We start from the raw sequence: 21,666 nt of genomic DNA on the forward strand, positions 1-21,666 counted from the left end.
TGTTCCATTGCAGAGGAATTCACTGTGGCAATGAAAGCAGCCACAGTCTCTTGTATTAAACACAATAACCACCTTTAGGTATTTCTAAAGATGATTTCAGCCTAAACTTGAAATGAATGGTTATACAGTTTTTGAGTCTTGTGCGTATAATAGGAGGAAGTGTTTTTTCTTCTCAACAAGATGAAGAACAAGTCCAAGTTCTCAGGTGGGAACAGTATAGAAAACTAAGGGATGTTTTATATTATGTTCCCATTATAAACCCCCAGAGTCATCCAGTTGGCCAATATTGGAATTACTTCCAGGAATAACTCATTAGAATTACTTGGTTAGTCTTAGTATTCTTTGGACCTTGTTCTGCTCCAGAAAAGTAGTTCTTAAGAAACACTCCTGGAAGTCTTTTGATTAAGAAGGAAACGTAGCTCTTTCACATTCCATCGCAGTGCAAACAAATATTTCAACCAATACTCATGAGAGAAATCTCTTAAGATCTAAGACAGTCATTAATTCAAATTGGGAATATACCATTCAGCAGATTGTTATGAACAATCAATAGTTGATATGAGAGGTTCTACATAACTGTAGCACAGTGGTTAAGTGGCTGGGCTGTGAACCAGCACTCTACTGGTTCAAATCCCACTACTGCCATGAGTTCAGCAGATGGCCTTGGGTAAACCACTCCTCTCAGAGCCAAGCTACAAGTGATGCCTGACACAGGTTGGACACTTGTCAGCTTCCCTCAAGTTTTGATGGGAAATGTAGGCATCCTGGTCTTGCAGCTGTAATGGAGAGCCAAGCTGTAAAACCAGGATGCTTACATTTCCCATCAAAACTTGAGGGAAGCTGACAAGTGTCCAACCTGTGTAAGGCGGTACTTGTAGCTTGGCTCTGAGCCCCAGCTCCCCAGCTGTATTGTGGGGATAACAACAACACTGACTTTGTTCACCACTCTGAGTGGGGCACTAATCTGTCTATAAGAAGTGCTGCTGTTGTTATGGACAGAAACAGTGTCTTCAAGAGAAAAGATTTTACCATGGCATGAAATGGAAAGAGGATGAAGTGTTCCTCTCTCCAATTCTAGCCTTCATATATAGTTCCAAAACACAGCAATCTATCATGTTTCTTCTTATATTGTACCATGTAGTGCACTATGCTATAGCTGTTCCTTATGGCTGATCTACAGCAGCAAAGGGCAGTTACAACGTGTTCCCACATTTGTTCTGCAGACAACCACACTGAAATTTAACTCACTTGTGATGTCATAGACTACCACAGCTACTGTGGAGTCTCGAATGTAACTGGGGATCAAGCTTCGGAATCTCTCCTGGCCTGCTGTGTCCCAGAGCTGCAACCGCACCTGTCGGGTCGGGGGGGAGAAAACCAGACAAGATATGCAAGAGAGAAGGCACACAACTAGGAAGAGAAACAGCCCTGGTAGATGGGGAGAAAGGAGAACAAAAGAGACAAAGAACACACAAAGGAAGCATCCATCATTTGTCTGAGATGCCCCCCTGAGAGGGTTTTTTTCCCCCTGTGATGCTTCTTGCTTCTGGCAACTTAAGGCTACCGTGTTCCTTTGCTGCAGAGACAAGTGTTTATAGCCTGGAGTGATACAGTTTTAAAAGCTGTTTGAGAGCCTTGTGAATAAAAGGTGTGATACAGGAACAGGAGGCAAAAGGCCACTGAAGTAAAATTGAAGAGCAGCTGAGAGGCGTAATAGAATGGTTTCATCAGATGAGTGCAATAGGCCATACCAGTATCATTCATTGCTGCTTTCACTAATAGGGAAAATATGAACACAGGCAGTATAAGGTTGCTTTCTGCCATATGTCTCCAAGCAAGGCACTACTCCAGCATTACAAGTTTGAAAAGTGCAGCCTAGATGTCCTCCTGCTGTCCCAGGTCTGAAGGACCTCCAGTGAGGCAGCATGGGTTGTGTGGGGGTGTTTCAGGCCCATATCTGGCTCTGTTGCACATCTGCTCCTCTAAGGCACATTAACCTGCAGGATCCTACCCTCAACTGCTCATCAAGCAGGACGATTTCTTGGGGATATCAAAGGAGTGCTCAAGAACAGCATCAGTACAGGGTACAATTTGGCATAAAAGTTTCAGACAAACAGACGTGTCCTTAAAATGAAGGAGCTTTGCCAGAAGAATGCTTGCTCACAGCTAACATGAATACCAGGAATCAAGTTCAGAGTACATTTGGCTTCATCATTTGCCTAAACACACAATAGATTTGAAAAATCTGGATCTCTTTTGGAGGGCGAGGGATGACAGAAATGAGAAGACTCTCTCAAGGTTTTGACACTGGACCAGAAATAACCCCTTGGGAAGGACAAGGAAATCTACCAATGCTCCTACATCACTCAGCCTGTGGCTTTCATTAGAGAATTGGAAAGCCCTGGAAACAACCCATTAGGCCTGAGATAGATGTCTGAGAGTGCATTAACATCGCACAAGATACTTAGCTGCTACTTATTAATGCAGCAGCTGCTGTTTCCCTCTCATTAGAGCTAACTTCCATCTCCGTTGACATTGGCTTATCCTTGTGCAAAGCCCCCCCCCAATCTATAAATCAAGACATTTTAACAGTGGGCTTTCCCCCCTACTGCTATTTCCAAGGAGATACCTTAAAATGCAATCATTTAGGAAGGGCTTCCTAGCAGAAGGAATTACTGCCTATCCTTGAAGAGTCTGCTGGGCCACAGACTTCCGGGTCACAAAATTGTTCCACTGGGACAGCACATTCGTAGCTTCTCAGGTGCTGAATTACTTCCTGACATTCTCAATATCCTTCCAGTGTAACCCCCTTCTTTTCCTTATGCATTATAGACAACAAGGTTTTCAACAGAGTGTTCAGCATGGCTACAAAGATGTACGTCACAAGGTGAATGCTTCCAGATAGTTCCTGAAGGGCTATATTTGTGATATATAGAATCATTACATATGTTGCATTCTGGACCTGAAGGGTCAAGCCCATTCATTGCTCCTGCAAAGGCACATTCTACACCATTCTACAGCTTAGTGGGAGAGAGAATGAGGCCTTTTCATTGGCCTGTGAGGTCCAGCTATCACCTGGCCTCTCTATTTTCAGACTCCTCCAGAAGCCACTCTACACAGGAAGAGAGAGACCCCTTCCATCATGATGTCTGACCCAGCTACTATCCATCAGCAGCCAGCCACCACAAGGCCCCTTCCAGAAGCCAGCTTTCACCAATTTGTATATATTGTTTCTTTGTTAGAGTTTTTTTCTTTTGAAAAAGAATTTTGGAGATAAATAACTAAACAATGAACTGTTCCAGTGCTTTAAACGCATGCCACAAATCAGTGCAGGCATGCCCCTATCTTGTCTGTAGGCTTCTATGAACTTCTTTCATGGTCATTAGAAATTGCCTGTCTATTTGGGGATACTTGATGCTTTCTCTTATGCATCAATATAATTGTAATGGTAGTAATTTTCAGACTGTTTTCTGGGAAACTGTAGAAAGGAATTTGCCTCAATGAAACAGTCAGTATTGCTGGCCAGACTCCTTAAAAATAACTTGCCAAACACAATCAACCTTCCCCTGCAGCTTCAGAGAAACATCAAGAGTGTTTTAGGTCACACTCTGAGTGCAAGCAGGGCAGCAAGGAGTCCTGGCAGGCCTGGTCAGTGCCAACATGAACCAGGTGTGCACCTTAGAACATGCCTGGGGTTGTGTAGCATATACTCAGGGGCAGGTCTCTCAAAAGATAGTTGATGTAGAAAGGGTGTCCTGAAAACAGAAAAACTAAAAACCACTTAACAGGTCACAGCTGGCGCTATGAGGCTAGCAGAGATTGCTAATAGGGATTGGTGGACTCTGTAGGGAAGAATCGAGCTGAGTTAGTATTAGGAACCCATCCCTCAAGATGATGCATTTTGTGCCTTAAAGAGTAATCGGGTATTGATCTGAAATCTGTTCCATTAAATTACATGTATCTCAGTTCAGATTTAGCTGAAATCCCAAGGAAAAGTAATTTGGAGTTTCAGTCCATGGGGTGTCATCATTGATTCATGGGAGGCGATGGCTCTTCTGTTATTTCAGTTCCATCTCAAAAAGACTAAGAGCAGGTGACCTTTGAGAAGGCATGGAGGATAAGAAGGGACCATGGGGAAACCTGTGGGTGGAAAGAGCAGCATAAAGCATCCTTGCCTATAAAGATAAGAAACTTGTAAGAGCAAAGGCCTCTGTCAAAAGCAAGCCAACAAGATGATACGAAAGCACATAAGCAGATTATGTGCTTGCCAGTTTGGGCTGTTTGGAACATGTGGTTAGTTTGGAAAGAATCTCCTGTCTTTGCCTGTTACTTCTGTCTCAATACATAGCTTGAGAATGTCAGCTTTTCAACAATGCCTGCCACTTACTGTCCGGTCTTCCAAGTACATGGTTTTAGATAAGAAGTCAATTCCAATGGTAGCCTACAAGAGAGGAAATGGAATAATGGTCAGCAGTCATTCTGGAACAAATCTTTTTAAATTGCACACCATGGCTGGGGTCAAAAGAACTACGTCACGTGCACCCAAGGGCTTTTTAGGAATGTAGGGATTATTGTTTGGTTATTTTTTTTCTTGGAGTGGCAGCTCCCACCCATATCAAATAATACACTGTTTTAGAAAGTCCCTTCAGTTTCAAAAGTAGTTACTATTTGGCTGTGGGAGATTGTTGATCAATAACCACAGGACAAAAACCCGTTGGGATGGCAGAACTAGAAGCACGGTGCTTCACATCATGCCGCACACATGCACAGTGATGCTTGGTGGATGGACAGCATCCTTGCCAGTTCCCTGATCTAGAGTTTAGTAATCAGGGCTTATTCATGGCATTGATGAGCATCATAGAGTAAGCATAACACTTGCCCAACTTTGTCACCACTTCTTTATCCAGGAAGTATCTGTCATGTATGCCCGGATACCTGCCATGATTGTATTCTGCTGGGCAAGGCTGTTTGCCAGAATTGTATACTATATTCTGTATAGATCTGTGTAGATCATCTGAGAGTGTCTTAACTTCTGATATTAATTGCAGGAGAGCCAGTGGGCCCCTCCATTATCTGTTGAAAATATGTGCGTTCACTTTTTCCAGCAAGTGTCCTTGAGGAGAGCTGCTAGCAGCAAACATTGTCACTTTCCCAGAGACTGGGATATTATTTTCCTTTGTACTTCATGAAGTCTAAACTAATCTGTTCCCATGCAGCCTCATAGGGGTTTCGCGCCAGAATGTCAACGGACCCCGGGAGGGTGGGAAGTTTTCCTATAATTAGCAATGCCTTTGTTTGAATTGTCGCTTCTGCCAATTGCCACCTTTGGGTGAATACCTGTACTGTAAGGATCTCAATAGAGCTACTTCAACTGGAACATCTGTGTGTTAACTGTGGAGGGCCTGAGGGATCTAACTGCCAGGGACGGAGAATATCAGTGCTAATTCTCAAGAAACATCCATGCTAACCCTCATCATATGCATCCAGGAACTATCAGTGCCAATTCCTAAGATGCAAAAGACAATAATGTCTGAAAATTCTTTTTGTGGCACACTGGAAAACAGCTACTGACATCAGGTCATTCACAGTCCTCCAATCATTGCCAGAGATTCAAGGAGCCCCACCCACTCAAACTGTAGACGAAAACATGAACACACAAAATTGCCTTATACTCAAGGTCAGTATTGTCTACTCTGACTGGCAGCAGCTCTCCAGAGCCTCAGGCTGTGGTCTTGCGCATCACATCACCTACTATTTGATTTTTTAAGAAAAGAGCCCAAGGATTAAACCTGGATCTTCTGCATTCAAAGCAGATGCTCTACCACTGAGCCACAGGGCTTCTCCTTAGATTCTTTTAGTCTTTTCTCCCATTTTTGCACAGAACTGTAAAGGGATTTATCATCATCCTTTACAAAAGCACTATAATTTAACTATGAGCTTGAAGTAAAAGCTATTGTGGCTAAATGAAGGATAGCACCAGTAGTACTTTGTTATGGAATGTATCCTGGTGGGGCAGTTTGGATGAAAATCATACTGGGAATGCACATAGCAGATGAGTGCTAGGTTTCCAACCAAGGATACAAATTCCAGCAGCATCCATGAGAACTGAGCCCAAATGTGTCTCATGGTGGCAGAACTGACCAGAATAATTAAAAGAAGCTGCCTTTAGAGCTCGGGCACCACACTCCCAGCTCTGGGAGTTTGGATTTCAAGTCACATCTGCTGCTGGTTTTTAGTTGATTAATCAAACAGTATGTGCTGCAGTCTGTTTGGGGCATGCTCTCCAGAGGCAGCTGAAAAAGCAAGACAGCACTGGCTCTGTGTGGCTAGCTCTGAACAATGAGCCGAATTCATCCAAGAGTTTGGGAACATGAAGCTAAGAGAATCTATCCATCTTTTGCTGTCAGAACCAGAAGACTGCTGTACGCTGCTGACCTCGAATACTTGGAAACATCTCAATCTTTAAGAGTAACCAGGGCTAAGAAAGAGATGGAATCCAAATCTCTGGACAAAATCAGTTATCCCTCCCAGACCCTTATATCTGTCATTGCCCATCATATGTCCTTAAGGGAAATGGCACTTTGACACAAGATTACAGAAGACAAACATAGAAAGGGTCTCAATCTCGACAGAGGAAAGCAACATCTACAAGTCAAGGTCAGACAGGTTAGATGCATGCTTATTTAGCCTGATCTTCTCCCCACTGTTACAAATCAAGCCACCAAAAGAGGTCTGGCTAAGTCTTCTGAATTGCAAGGGGCTCAGTGTTTGTCTACTTCTGCTTCCCCAGGCTTCCATGGCAACAGTTAGTTGGGTCAGGACACACATTGGATAGCTGCACATTCTCCCACCTAAATATTAATGCCCATTTTATTTACAAGTCCCTCTGGCTCTCCATAATAATGGAGGACAAATAATGAAGTTCGCTGCCTGATGGTCTGGACTTCATGCTATAGAGACAAAAGAGAAGTGAGACAAGCAACGTGATAAGTGTATGAATGGCAGTAAGAAAGCATGTGAGGGTGGGAGAGCATCCTGCTCCTTGAAGAAAATTTCGAACCCTAAGGGAAGAACACACTTTTGCAACTTTAAGCTCTTATTCTCCAACTAGCTCCCATGAACACTTCTACTCTCTGCTTCAGGGGAAATTTAACAGGAGATCTAGTGCTGTATTTGAATTCTTGAGGATCCCACATGGAGATTTAAAAGGCAGGTTTCTTGATCTTATGATCACAGAAGGGCAGCAAGCTTTAAAAGTACAAGGAGTGCTTAGGATGGGTAAACTCAGAAACTACAAATGTCCATAGTCAAGCTTATACTAGCTAAAGGATTGCTGGAAGAGGCTACTTGTTGTAACACATGCCACCCCATGCCGAAGACTCCTTTTCTTGTCATCCAGTCCTTGCTGCTCCCAACTCACTTTCCAGCCATCATTAGCAACCTATCCTGAATTCCCAAAACAAACAACCCTAACAGTGCCGTCTTAAGTAGAGTTACACCCTTCTAAATCCATTGAAATTAATGGGCTTAGAAGTTTAGGATTGCACTGTAAATGTTGCAGCCAGAAAAAATGATCATAGTTGAAGTGAATTGATACATTCTACTCATTCAGTTTGTATCTGGCCTATGTTGAGTTTGGGATGATCTTCTTTGTCCCATCCCACTTTCCATTGTAATGTATGCTTCCACACTGGCTCAGTGCTGAGATAACAAAAATGGCCTCCAGTAGGCCATGACTGAAGAGAGTAAGGAAAGGGCTTTGGGTTCCTTATATTGATTTACTCCTCAGTTGTCCAAATTGAGTGAGACTGAACGAGATTTAAGAATGAAAAGCAGTGGAGCCAATTAAGCATAGTATCCTGCACCACAAATGCACACACCCTATCTGAGAGACAAATAACCTTTTGAGTTTCGGGGCCTTAAAGCTCAGAGGTTGCTATTGCTTGAAGAAAAGTGCATCTAGCACAACAAATGAGCTGGGAAAGGCCAAAAGAGATGAATAAGAACAACGTTAAATCATTTCATTGCACTGTTCAAGTGGGAGGTGTGGCAAGGGAAAGAGAAAGACAGGAAGGTGATCCAGAGCAGCTTTGTTAGACATCACTTGAACCAGGCAGGACTTCAGGAAATATGAGGAGCAAAAAGGGTGTGCATACAGATCTCCCCGGATTACATCTGTTGCGGCCTTGAGTTGTGGCTGTTTTGAAGATGTGATTTGAGAGATCATTTTAGTATCAGCATTCCTTCAGTGGCCCTTTTCACACTGCTTACCTTGACTCGCAACGACGTGGAACATCATGCTAAAAATGCGGGACATCGTTTTTTCTCGCGCGAGAAAACTTGATGTTCCACGTTTTTAGCCTGATGTTCCGCGTCGTTGCGAGTCAAGGTAAGCAGTGTGAAAAGGGCCAGTGAGGCTCAAAGCAGCTCCTCCTTCTATTGGTTTGTACCAAGAATGTCAAACTTATGTTAGCCCAAACACTCATTCACGTTACAAATGCTCTTATTCTGTATCGACAACAATCAAGCATTCACTTAAGCCATATAATGAACTTTTATGAAAATGCCCTATGTGATGGTTTCAAGGGGAAGGAGGAAAGTAAACAGCTCACTTTTAAAACATGGAGGACATGCACTGTTTACAATGTTGGAGGGGTAGAGGTTAGAGGGGTAGAGACCAGCAAAGATTATAAAGACAGATGTGTCAGTGTAAGCTACAGCAGCAGCTGCTGCAGCAACTATGGTCAAGGTCTGTACTAGCCCAAGGCGACTAAAATGAAATGACAGAAAAATAATATCTTAAATGGGAAGATTAGCAGTGCAATCCTAAAAAGACATCATTCTATGCCCATTGACTTCAATGGATTTAGAAAAGTATAACTGTGCTTAGGATTCCACTATAGAAGTTTTAGGCCCCCCCCCCGCCCATCTTTAGCTGTATTTATTATTTCTTTACTTCATTTATACCCCACCTTTCTCCCCAAAGGGGACACAAAGCACTTTACATAATTCTCTTCTCATCTCATAAAAATCCTGTGAAGTAGGTTAGGCAGATTTGGCCATGTCAGGAATTAGATATATTGGCCAGTGAGGGAGTTAGAGGGGGTAGGTTGTCCCCCAGCCCTGCTAACCTGGCTGGTGTGGGAGGAGAAGGCACAGGGGGAGAAGCGAGTGCACGCACTCCCTTATCACACCAGCGATGGGATGTACTGAAGCCCAGCTCAGTAAAAATCACCTCCAAATGTGCAATTTTTACTCAGCTGGGCTTCCACATGCCCTGCAGCTCCACCATCAGGCTCATTTCCCAGAGCAGTGGGGTGCACTGAAGCCAAGCTCAGTAAAAATTGCCCACTTGGAGGTGATTTTTACGGAGCTTGACTTCAGCGGAAAACAATGTCATTTTCTGGCACAATGGGGGAGCATCGGAGGTAGGTACCCTGCTGCCCGCCAACCCGTGCCCTGCACCCCCACTTTGGCCCCTCAGGTCCTGGCAACCCTAATAGGGGGCATCTCATTTCCTACTAGGGATCCCAGGTCCCCTGGTGGGGGTGGGGGATCTCTCCCACCCTCCACTCCCAGCACCTCACATGGCCAACAGAGGTGGGGAGAAGGCTGGAGAATAGAATAAGATGAGTACCGGGTCCCCACTCCTCTTCCCTTTTCCTGGAAGCCCCCAAAGCCTCTCCCTTTCTCCTGCTTCTTTCCTTTCCTGTCACCAGCCAACCTACCTTTTATATGCCTCCCATGTTCTGCTATATTTGTAATTTATTTAATTTGTATATACCCTATCTTTCTCCTCAATGGAGACCCAAAGCAGCCTCTCCTCTCTTCCATTTATCCTCACAACAACTCTGAGATAGATTAGGATGATAGTGTGTGACAGGCCGAAAGTCTCCCAGTGAGCTTTCATGGCACAGTAAGGATTCAAACCTGGGTCTCCCAGATCCTAATCTGAAACTTTAACAACTACACCACACTGGCTTTAATGGGATGGCTGCTGTCGAATTATAGCAAGCAGCCAGACCTGGGTGAGTCATACAAGTCATGTGGTACCATGTCACCTGCTGCTTGCTGTTGGATCTGGCCCCAATGAGTCCTCCCTCAAAGGCCAAAATAGCCCTTAGGAAGGTCTCTGCCTCCCCTCCCTCCTTTACTGACAGAAACCAAGGCTTGAAGGCTGGTGATACAGTTGTGGTTGCCTAGCAATGGCCACTGTGGACATTCATTTCTTAAAGCAATAGGTGCTGTTCTTTTGGGGGGGGGTTCACCCTCAATATATTTTGTTTTAGATTTCAGATTTTTCTGCAAACCTGGAGCTTTTCATAAGTTTGAAGAAAGATTTGTCTTGTCTGTCCATGACTCAAATCTCTGGATTTAATTATCCACAGATGGGGCCACATTATGGTTCCCAGGGGCCCAAGGAGCCCAAGCAAGGTTGCAGGAAGCTTGGGGTAGGGGTGCAGGAGGGTAATCTCCTGTGCAAATGCAATGTGCACCTGGTGCTCCCCCATCACACCAGACAATCACATCATTTTTGGCATGACAGAGGAACCATGGGATGCGCTGAAGCCCAGTTCAGTAAAAATTGCACATTTGGAGTGATATTTACTCAACTGGTCTTCATCATGCCCTGTGGCTCCTCCATCACAGGTACAATGGGGGAGCACAGGAGCTTGTACACATGCTTCTTCCTGCTGGTTCCTCCCCCTCCACCAGCCAAGTGAGCTGGACCGGGGTGGGGGGGAGGTGGCAGCAAGTGGGCGCAGGGGTTCCTCTACCCTGGGCAGAGGATGGCCATCTTGAGATTTAGATATATTGTATACTGCGTGGGATCCAGATGAATGTATTTGCTACCAGAAGGAGGGGACAACTTTCACTGATTCCGTACTCCCATGGCAGACCAACTCCTCTCTCATGCTGTTCCTGGGAGCCCCCTATCCCCCATGAGAAGCTGCTCAGAGTACCTTCTGAGCTGCAGTGGGAGGGGGAGCCAGAAACATCCCATCTCAGTGATTAAAATCCCTTTAGTCAGCAGGGGTTTTGCACAGAATCCAGCCCATTCACGTATTACATGCTTCGCTTTCTAGCCAACCGCCTGCTGCCTTGACTATGGAGCACTGAATACATCTCTCACAGTCTCTGTCATTCAAAGTACCCCAAATACATGAGGCAACACTCTAGGCTCATAGATAGTCAGTTTGTGGTAATCAGGAGGAGTTTGAGCAAAAAAATCAGCAGGTTATTAGGCAAGAAACACTTTGTGAGATACATGAGCTGGTTGTTTCTTTCTCTTTAAAAGGCCATTTGCAAATGATTAATGCACCTATATGAAGGCAGATAGGAAGTCAGTGTTTTTGTGTGCTGTGGTGCTTTTCTGGAGTTATTTGCAAGTAGGTTTGCCACCTGTCAAGCTCCAAAATAAGGGATAGATTGTGATACCACAGAAAAAGGGTATATTATATGGATCAGAGCCAGTGCTGTAAATGGGGGGGGGGGAGTTCTAACCAGGCTTTCTCCTTGGTTTTCTGTCTGCAGAATAATCTTTTTTGGTAGGTGGGAGCATTCAGTCATGCAAATCCCTTCCAGCAGTGCAAACTCATACAGTCTTTCAGTAAGGACTTTGTCTTAATGTGCCCCTCTCTGTTAACATTTTGCCACCTCAGGAAGGTGGAAGAATTGAGCCAAGATACTGCTTTGATTTTATAAGGTCCAAGGAGGCTATCAGGAAAACAAGGCAGTTTTTAACAGAGGAATCCACCTAATTTGCTCACATGCAGCCCACTCCTGTGATGCATTTTAAATTGCTTGTCAAAAGGTGAAAGGGGAGTTTGTTTACAACACTAATCTGCAACACTGATTGAGTCAGGTGATGCTTTAAATCTAACATGGCAGGGAAAGCAATTGCAGAAAGCCGACTGAAAAACTTTGGTTCAAATCATAATCTGTAAGCACATTACTGCTGGAATGCCCTACTATCCCTGTGATGGGGGCAGGGGTGGTATGCTCACAAGTTCCACGGTGAAAAGGAAAAACTTAAAGAGACAAACTGAGATAATGGAATAAAGTCTCCTTTTCTTTCAACTCTCATCTAAACATGGCAGTTTGGGTCATTCCCCACTCTGCTGTCAAGCAGAGATGTGACTTACATAAAATTCCCGTTAGCAGACACAGAGACTCTGTCTTCATTATTAACTTGTATCAGTTTTATACCCATTTAATTGTCATGGTTCCCCCCTCCCCAAATGCTCAGGATTGTAGTGTTATAAGATGGTATAAGAATTCTCCATTAGGGATCTCTGTCCTCTCTCCTCATAAAATACAATTCCCAGGGCTGCGTGGGGAGATTAACTGGTCCATAAACTAGTTTGAAATCTCTGGTGTGGATATGCACAGGCTACGGTTGCCAACCTCCAGGTGGGGCCTAGAGACTTCCCAGAATTACAGCTGATCTCCAGATTACAGAGGCCCATTCTCCAAGTGAAAATGGCTGTGTTGGAGAGTGGATTCTACAGAATTTTACCCTGCTGAAGTCTCTCTCTTCCCCAAACTTTGCTCTCCTCAGGTTCCACCCCCAGTCTTCAGGAATTTCCCAATCTGGAGTTGGCAACTATAGCGCTGACTGACAATTCAAGCCCATGGACAAAAGCTGGAACAATGTGGCATAAATATACTGTATTGCTACACCCTACTGGGTTTGCCACACCTTACTGTAGGGTGTAGCAAACTGGGCTGCCCTGAGACAGTTTGTTATTTCCAAGCTGCTACAGTCCTTGGTCCAAGGAGTGTATTTTTATATCCTGACACTGCAAGGTATCCTATAATGTCAGATTTTGCACAGCCTTATTGGTCACCCTAAAAATATTGTCACTCAAGTGGCTGCTTGAATTGCTTGCGCATCTAGGACAACCTAAGGTAGCAGATTTGTCACACAATTGCTTCACAGTGCACCAAAGAATTAGTTTTTAAAACATAGGCTGGTATGTTACTACACCTCTATTAACTAATATTTGAAAAAAATTGTGGTTGCACAGTAAAATGTTAAACTACTTCAAGAAACGGTGTCATGCGCATGTGAAGCAGTCACACAACTGTTTCTCCACATGCCCAAAGCTGAATATATGTGCACATTCTACTCCCAGCAAGGTTCACAGTACAAAGAAAATCTAACAGTAGCAGACGCAAAATTAATACAGTCGTGTTTCTTAATGGACCAGGTTTTTGGTAATACATGAGCCAACAAACTTTTTAGCTTGTGTGGAATTTATCCATCAGGAAGCCAAGAAATATCAGCTGTAGAGAAAGCAATTTATTCTGGAGAGAGAAGCTCAAATTCAGATCTACACAGAGCAACTCACTGGAACACATCATGATCATGTGGAGAGGGGCTATACTTATTACTTGTGCACTTATAAGCATTACATACACAAGGATCAATGCATTAAAGGAGAGAGCAAGATGATCTGCTACAATAAATCTGATCACTTTCCCTCCCCTAGGCCTATAAAAGTCTACAGACTTTCGAAGTTTCTGGATATGGCTTGGCCATCCTACTGCACATAAACAAAACCAAATTAGGATGTTTTAATTGTTCCTTGCAAAAGCATCTTAAGATAGACTAAAAGGTTAATGGAAGAGGACAATGATAAAGGCACAAGAGATTCTGGAACACATTGAGGGTTTTTTTGTGGGGGGGGGAGACTGTGCACACCAACATAACTTCTGTGTAGGGGGAGGGGACATCTTGGCAAATGACCAAGTCAATTGCCTAATATCAGATTGTAGCTAGAGAATCCTGAGAACTAGATTTGATACCATCTCAATTCCTATTACATCAAAGGGCTATTCAATGCCAAAATTTTGCAAGCTGCATTTACTGAGGTCTCTTTAGCATCTTCTTGAAGATAAACTTTTGTGAGGGAAGAGGGCATAAGGTGAAAAAAGCACAGGAAAAGTGAGGCTACAGCTGTACTCAACAGGGCTGAGATGAACTTGGCTTATACTACTTGTCTCTGATCTCAATATTCACTCTCCATAAGAAAACAGGCAAGTGATTTTCTTTCCTAGCCTAGCCTTGACTGCAACATTACAATCAAATAAAATTTGAAAATTCAGATGTTTTCTCATTAGCAAATGTCACTCAGAGGAGTGCTTCAGGACCAATGAAACTCACCTGGTATGTGTTGTCAAAACTGTCATACATGAACCTTGTGATCAGGGATGTCTTCCCAACTGGAAAAGAAAAAGTAAGGATTAAAATGAAAATCATGGCTGCTGGGGGCATTAACAGCCCTGGATTCCTCATTCAGCCTTGGGGTATGCATTCCTTGGAGCCCTCTCGATCCATAAGAGATGACAGAGAAGCCCATGCAGCTCTGCTGGCATCCTATACCAACAGAGACTGTGCCCTGGGACAGAGGATGCACAGAGGTTTCATAGCAGATGCACAGGCAGATGGATCAATGTGGAAAGCATTTCCAGAGGGGAGGAAGTATCAGTTCCACCAGCTTAAGCATATATACAAAACCATCCCTCTAGATACCTACCCATATGCACAGTAGGATGGTTTAGGGATCTCAGCTAGTCCATCCTTAAACCACTTGTCAGCAGCACCACTTTAAAAGGTGCTTTAAGAACAGGACGGTTTGCCTCAGGACCCAGCACAAGAAACTACCCAGGTTCCCTTCAGAGTGCCAGAACACAATTCCATTTCATGCAGTGTGGAAACAGCAGGCAGGCTGCAAGTAACTAAAGTTTTTTTTCCATGTAGTATATGTATGCCACAAAGATTTACAATTGCATTGAATCTCGCTGTAGCACAAAGAATTAGGCACGTTCTAATATCCATTTGTTCAACTCATGTTCTATTTGCCAGTCATAAAGAGAGAATGGAATTTTTTTGGATGGACTTTTCAGTGTTTGTCTAAGTAGTGCAATGTTATGCTCTGCTGATATATTTGGATTTGCAACGATTTCATGGGTGTGCAGTTTTGCAAAACCTTGATACAAATCTGTTTGTCAGGTAGGCTTACCAAGTTCCTGCTGAGGACAAGGGATCCCACACCACCGCTAGGCCCTTCCTACTGTTGCTCAGCTAGGTGATGGGGGGAAAAGGGGTGGGGATGGCAGGGGACATCATCAGCATCCCAAAGCATTGACCTCATTTCCAAAGTGTTGCAAGGGACACACTAGGCATTTGACTAAAGCTCTATGGTTAAACTCTATGAATACTTCAGCACCTCCCATGATGTGCTGATGTCACTTCTAGTGACACTGGGGCATCACTGGCAATGTCATTATGTTTCCAGCAAGGTTAACCTCCATGGGGAATCTCCTGCCAGCTGCCAGTCTAGAGCCTATTGGAAGGTGCTGAAAATGTTTTGTGCTAAACAAAACAGACCCAGTGGCCATCTCATGTCTGAACACCACATTCAAACACAATATATTTGACTGCCAAACATGTTTGCTGCAAAATTCCACAAACTATAACAACATGAATGGAAGATAAAAAGATAAGTTTTGTTCATGGTGTCACTAAACCAGATTGACTCAATGCCTCCCCTCCCCACTTTACATTTGTTTTACATGTCATCCCCCCACCCCAAGCTCATTCTAAGCAGTGTCCTGTCCAGATATCAATTAAGACCAGAAATTTTCAGAGAAAGATTTTTTTAATTCCAAAATTCAAGTTCAATAGCATCATAAAGACAAGATTTCCAAGGTATAAGCTTTCGAGAGTCAAAGCTCCATTTATTGTCCACGTTTCTCATTGACACTCAAGGTGAATCACACAGTTATAAAAACAGTGCAATAAAGATGACTATAATACCTACAATGAACAGTGTAATAAAACTGAATGACACAATTAAAGAACAATGGAACAAAGACAGTATAAAATATCCAAGAAACAATTCAGTAAAAAGGGGAGGAAAATAAAAATGCCTACAATTTTCACAGGTGACTAAAATCAGAACCGTATTACCTTTTCAGAAACTGTCCTTCATGCAGAATTCTGTTTTTCCCCTTTATAAAAATGCTCTCCTCAACAGTTCCATTTAACATATTCTGCAAAAGGGTCAAAGGGTAGGGGCCTTCCTGATCAACATCAGATGCCTTTAAAACCTCCGGGGACTGAAATATTTTAGACAAGTTCATTTTATTTGCTATGACAAATCATTGCAAGCACTTGCAAAAAAAATGATCTCAATAATAACAATAATTTACACTAACTTTGGATCATCCCTGTTTTATAGCTTACTATTACTTTTGCTTAGGGAATGACCTGCAAGGGGCGTTTATTATTGCTACAGTTTAAAGCAGTCACACACAAGGACTTGAAATAAGCTGAAAAGATCCGCTTCTCAGTTATGGCCTTAAGTGGTTTAAAAAGAATGAACTGATTTTGATGTTTACTCCATAGAAAAGACTGGAGCTTTCCCCTGTACTGTTCAATGGAGGGAGGGAACTGGATATATTCTTATAAAGCTGTATGGAGATTTCTTTCAAATCAATAGAGTTTCAAGCTGGCAGATTTAAGTTAATAAGCAAATCAAAAGGCAATCATTTCCAGACTCTTCATTTAGATCCTGTGCTAGAAGCCAGGTATCGATGCATTGTACAGATGCCTTTAACATAATTCCTAAGAGACAGACGTGTGGTGAGGAAGGCTGAAAATTCAAGAGTGATTTTAGTCCTTTTCAGTTGTTACAATTTTGGTGCTCAAAACATGTACAGAGGAAGATTGTGCTCCCCCTGAGCCTTCTGAAATGCTCACATTTTATCCACTCTGTTTCGATTCTATACCCCATTTTCTTGCTATTCAAAGTGGTTTGCAATAAAAATAAATAAATAAAAATAAATAACTTAAAATGACCAGAAACTTGAAACATTAAAAAATAGCAAAATTAAACATGGTTAGAAGAACCAGTCAGAAAAGGGCCTGTCTAAACAGTACAGCCTCACTTTGCCACCTGGTTGTCATTCTCCAGGTACGGCCTGGCGTTCTCCTGGGGCTGTAACTAATCTCCAGACTATAGAAATCCATTCACATGGACAAAATGGCAGCTTTGGAGGTTAGACTCTATGGAATCACATGGTCACAGAGCTCCCTCCCCTCCTTCCCCAAGCTCTGCCACCAAATCTCCAGGAGTTTTCCAAGCCAGAGTTGACAACCCTGATTTGATAAGAGAACAGGCAGCCTTGACTTCAACAGACTTTCCATTCCATGAATATGGGGCTACCACTGAAAACAGTCCTGACAGTCACAGCTCTTAGCTTCCTTTACAGAAGGAAAAAAGAGCAAACTTTGCCCTTCCTTATGATTAGCAGAAGCAAAAGTATGAAAAATAATCTCACTGGCATATGCTTAATCCACATGATTTGTACAAGCAACACAAAGGTTCCATGTAGCTTTGACTTATGTTTCAGTACTTAGAATCCTGAAGAATGGGAGAATAATTGCAAATATGAGACATTAAGAGGGGCAAAGAAATTGGTCCATGGGTTATTCAGTTTCTTTCATGAAGCAGCATGTAATCCCTTAACGTCTATGGACACTCATTGTTTGCTACCAAGTGTATGATTAGTAATGTAATCTCTGAGAATTTAGTGTCCCCCCCCCTCCCCAAGTGATGTACCTATCTAGGTTGATGTTTCTGGCCACCTGTTTAGTATCTGGTCCAGCAAGACTGAGCATCACGTGCAATGTTCAGGGTGAGCTCCAAGGGCCTTGGGTGATCCCTCCAAGTGTTCTGCCACTGACTGTCCTCCTTTGTCCCTTCTGTAGTGATAGAATGTATAATTTAAAGACATCCCCTTACATTTAACAGTGGTAGGGAGTTGGTAGTTTGAGGACTTGCCCTAAGATCGCATCACTGTTTGTTTGTTATACATCAAGGCTTAAAGACTACTGTACAAGATGTTTTACTTCTTCTTCACATTAAAGCTGCTTTAAGCCATTCATTCTGGTAGTCTTCAGCAAAAAAAAAAAAGGCACAGGCAGACAATTTGGAAGAGAACCCTTGAAACACTGCACTGAAATCTGAAGAGGAAGTTAAATCGTCCAGAATTTGGAAGAAAACCCAAAAAGGTATGGAGCCAAAAGAAGCAAAAATTGACTGTGCAAAAAAGTCCTTAATCTGTGAATCCAGAAATATAAGACCCTCATCAATCAAACAGAGGGATAAAGCAGATAGCAGAACCACTGCCACCATAAGCAAATTGCAAAAGTTGCCCAAAGCAGTTCAGTTCAGCCACTGGGCACTTCCCAGCACTGCTCAGCTGAGTCGTGAAAGAAAAAATAGTGGGAAAATATGGAGGTGATTAAAGTCCTGAGCCACTGATATCACTCCTTATGTTCCTGGAAGTGACATTAGTGCATCACTGGGAATGGTCTAGCATTTGGGCAAAATTCTATAGTTAAAAGCAAAAAAGTTTGCCCAAAAGCTAGAGCATTCCCTGCGATCTGCTGATGTCAATTCCAGGCTCATAAAGAGTGATGCCAGTGTGTTACCAGAGACATTATTACATTGCTGGCTATCCCAGCCCCAAACACATGCCTGTGAAGTCTCCAGCCACTGCTATCATCACTCAGAGAGAGGGGACAGGCAAGCCAGTGGTGGCAGCTGCAGCTGTTCTTCCTTCCAGCTGCCATCACTACCTGTCACTCACTGTCAGTGATTGGCAGCAGCTAAGAACTGCAGCTCTCTGCCTCCCCTCACATCATGGGCACTAATCAGGCCTCTTCTCAACCTGGTTCAGGAGGAGGTATTATTGTTGTTGCTGCCATAAACAGTGAGTGCCCTGCTCAATACCAGCTGGCAGTAAGGAGCAAATCTCAATGATGCTTGCCTTCTCTCTCTCTCGGGTGCTTGCTCAAGTGAGATGAAAGATTGGTGGCATATGTTTGCCTCCACACTTGCTCTATCAGCAGGAAGAGACATCACTGTGGCAATATCATGGCCACACCACACCGAGTGAGGACAGACTGGTTCAGAAGCAGCCCAGTCCTGATACAACCACATACTGAAAAGTGACTGCTGCTGAGCTGTGGTGATTTAGGGACCAAACTTCTGTGAATGCCAAACCCTGGCACCAGTCCTATGTGCACAGCTCCAGGTGGATGAAAGAGAAAGGGGCTCGGGGAATTTTACTCAAGGCAATTGGTGTTTTTGATCTTTCAGGCGATGGACTGAAAGCAAGAGGCTCAACAATTTTTTTAATGAAAAAAGAAAAAGAAAAAAGAAAATGACTTGAAGACACATATGGGACTTCCTCTTTTCTTGATATGCTCCCATATCTAAAGTATCTCCACAGAAAACACGATAGTGAAAACAAGAGATTCCCTGATTAGACTAAGTGCACAATAAAAAGGGAAGCATTTAAAGCAAAATTCTCAGTTTAAGACCATCTCCCCTGAGGACAAGTTTGTTAATTAAGAAACTTTGTAATGTCATTCATCAGAAGCCTTAATTAAGTATGCTAATTCCCTCTGTGTTGTGCCTTCTGAGGCGATGGGAGCTGTCTTTAGGTTTAATGAGTGCCCTAGTGTTCATCTAGCGCCAGAGCATGAGGGTCTTTGGTTAGATTTTCTCCGCCCGTACACAAGCAACCCCACCCCCGTATTTTGATTCATAGCTATTCTACGTAAACAAGTGGGAGGGGGTTGTGGGACAACTAAAAGGTGGAACAATTTTAAAATCTCCCCCAATCTTCTTTTCTAGGATTCTTTCAGGGACTGAGAGATCAGGTGGCTGATCCCCGCCCCTGGCATTTTCCTTTAACTGTTAATATTCCCACCCATTCTAATACATATCCAGTCCTTATTTAGTCCTGTTTGGGGAAAGGGACATCTTTTTTTCTTTTGGTTAATTAGGTAGAGAGCTTGTCTTTGCTGGTGGATGACCTGGTTTTGCTGCTTCCAGAATTGGCACAAGGGCCAGCTCTTTACTAACAGGTAAAGCAATGATGTGGCTTAAAGTCAGCTAGCATACCGCCTTAACATCTGAGAAATCAGGAGTGATTGGGCTGTACAAGGGATGGTGACAGTTGAGTTTTCAAAGAAGGCCAGGGCCATGGTATATGCAAGTGTTAACCAGTGATCTTCTCTCACTGGAAGAACAGACAAGGATAAGTAGGCAAAATGCTCAGTATGGACCCTTGGGAAGCCATCATTGCTTGTGAAGAAGCATCTCCTTGTTGAAGTGTGTACAAGCAGTAAGACCTTCAGCCCATGCAAGGCTAGTTTTTTTGACAGGTATGTCATAAAAAAAGAGAGGGTTGTCTTATGTTTGCATACAAGTTACATTTATATTTTTGTTTGTATAGCATTTGTAAGGGGGTTGGTTGTCTTACCTTCAGGGCCATCTTTCTTTTGAGTAATTATTGTATTAAAATGTTTATACCCCACCTTGGCTCAAGGCAGCTTGTTATCTATAGAAGCAGTTTGTAGAGTCAAGGATAGGAGGTGAGGGGGTTTGGGGGGTGGAGAGAGACAGTGTGCTTCTGCAAGGTACATGAACTCACAAATCTTTTTTGAAAAGATTTGAAATGAGGATTAGAGCCAGCATGTGGACTATACTTTAAAAAGGAGTAAAGGGTTGCCAACTCCAGGTTGGGGTATTCCTGGAGATGTGGGAATGGAGCCTAGAGAAGGCAGAGTTTGGGTAAGGGAAGGGCATCAACAGGGTATAATAGCATAAAGTCCACTCTCCAAAGCAGCCACTTCCTTAAAAAGTTTGCTTATGTAAATATCATTGGCGTAGGGCTTGCTTTACACATTCTTAGGTTTCCTCTGACAACCACAAAAACATGGGAGTACTGTATTATGCAGTCCTTACCACACAATATACATCTATACAGTACTTAACAAAAGAGATTATCTACAAGAAAGAAAGCAAGGAAGCCAGAAAGCAAGAAAGAAAGTAAAAGAAAGAAAGAAAACCAAATTTATCAACAAATGATTTGACTTGTGGCAGAGCACAACTCCCGACTTTGAGGAAAGCAGCCTATAAAGCTGCCACAGAGCAGCTGCAACTTGGCTAGATGAAAGAAGTACTGCTGCAGCAACAAGTTGAACAGACATCCACAAATGACTTCAGTAAACAGAAACTGCTGTGCCACTGAATTTGTTTTATTTTGCTGCTATAGACTAACACAGCGATCGATTTGGACTGTGGCATCTTTCAATATTCAATGTACAAATATACAAGTAGAGCACAAGTGCAACGAAAGCAGCAGATCTGCTACCCCACAGCAGATCCCCAGATCCTGGATCGAAAGGGGCTTCACTTTCGACCAACTCCGCTGTTTACTTCAGTGTGCCTGTGAAATACTGGAGGGTATGGAAAGATAGATGAAGAACTTCCAACATGAATGAGCAGCACGTTTATTTTATATTTATGTATCTTATAACTAAAAGTAGTTTACAACACCATTCTCCCCTCCTCTGCCTAACTTATTCTCTGCCAGGACAGAGCACCGCTGGCCCAAGGTCATCCAGAGAGCTTCCATGGCAGAGCAGGGATTTGAACCTGGGTCTCCCAGGCACTAGCCCAACACTCTAACCAGGCAGCATGGGAGACACAGATACATTCAGCATGTATGACAAGAGGGCCGCTGGCTTCTTGCACATTCATGCACTGCACCAGTAATTGCAAAGAAGTCCTTTCA

General features: G+C 43.2%; 1 protein-coding gene across 1 annotated transcript in view; it reads right to left on the minus strand.

Annotated features, from left to right (window-relative positions):
- RAB6B (RAB6B, member RAS oncogene family) overlaps positions 1-21,666 on the minus strand; it is a 62,837-nt gene that overhangs the window by 13,766 nt on the left and 27,405 nt on the right. The window contains exons 2-4 of the mRNA XM_054984251.1: positions 14,171-14,229; positions 4,388-4,441; positions 1,249-1,354 (exon numbers count right to left, since the gene is read on the minus strand). Coding sequence (XP_054840226.1) covers positions 1,249-1,354; positions 4,388-4,441; positions 14,171-14,229 — 219 coding nt within the window. The remainder of the gene's footprint in view (positions 1-1,248; positions 1,355-4,387; positions 4,442-14,170; positions 14,230-21,666) is intronic.

The sequence above is a fragment of the Eublepharis macularius genome, chromosome 6 (genome assembly GCF_028583425.1).
Source record: "Eublepharis macularius isolate TG4126 chromosome 6, MPM_Emac_v1.0, whole genome shotgun sequence".
Taxonomy (NCBI): domain Eukaryota; kingdom Metazoa; phylum Chordata; class Lepidosauria; order Squamata; family Eublepharidae; genus Eublepharis; species Eublepharis macularius.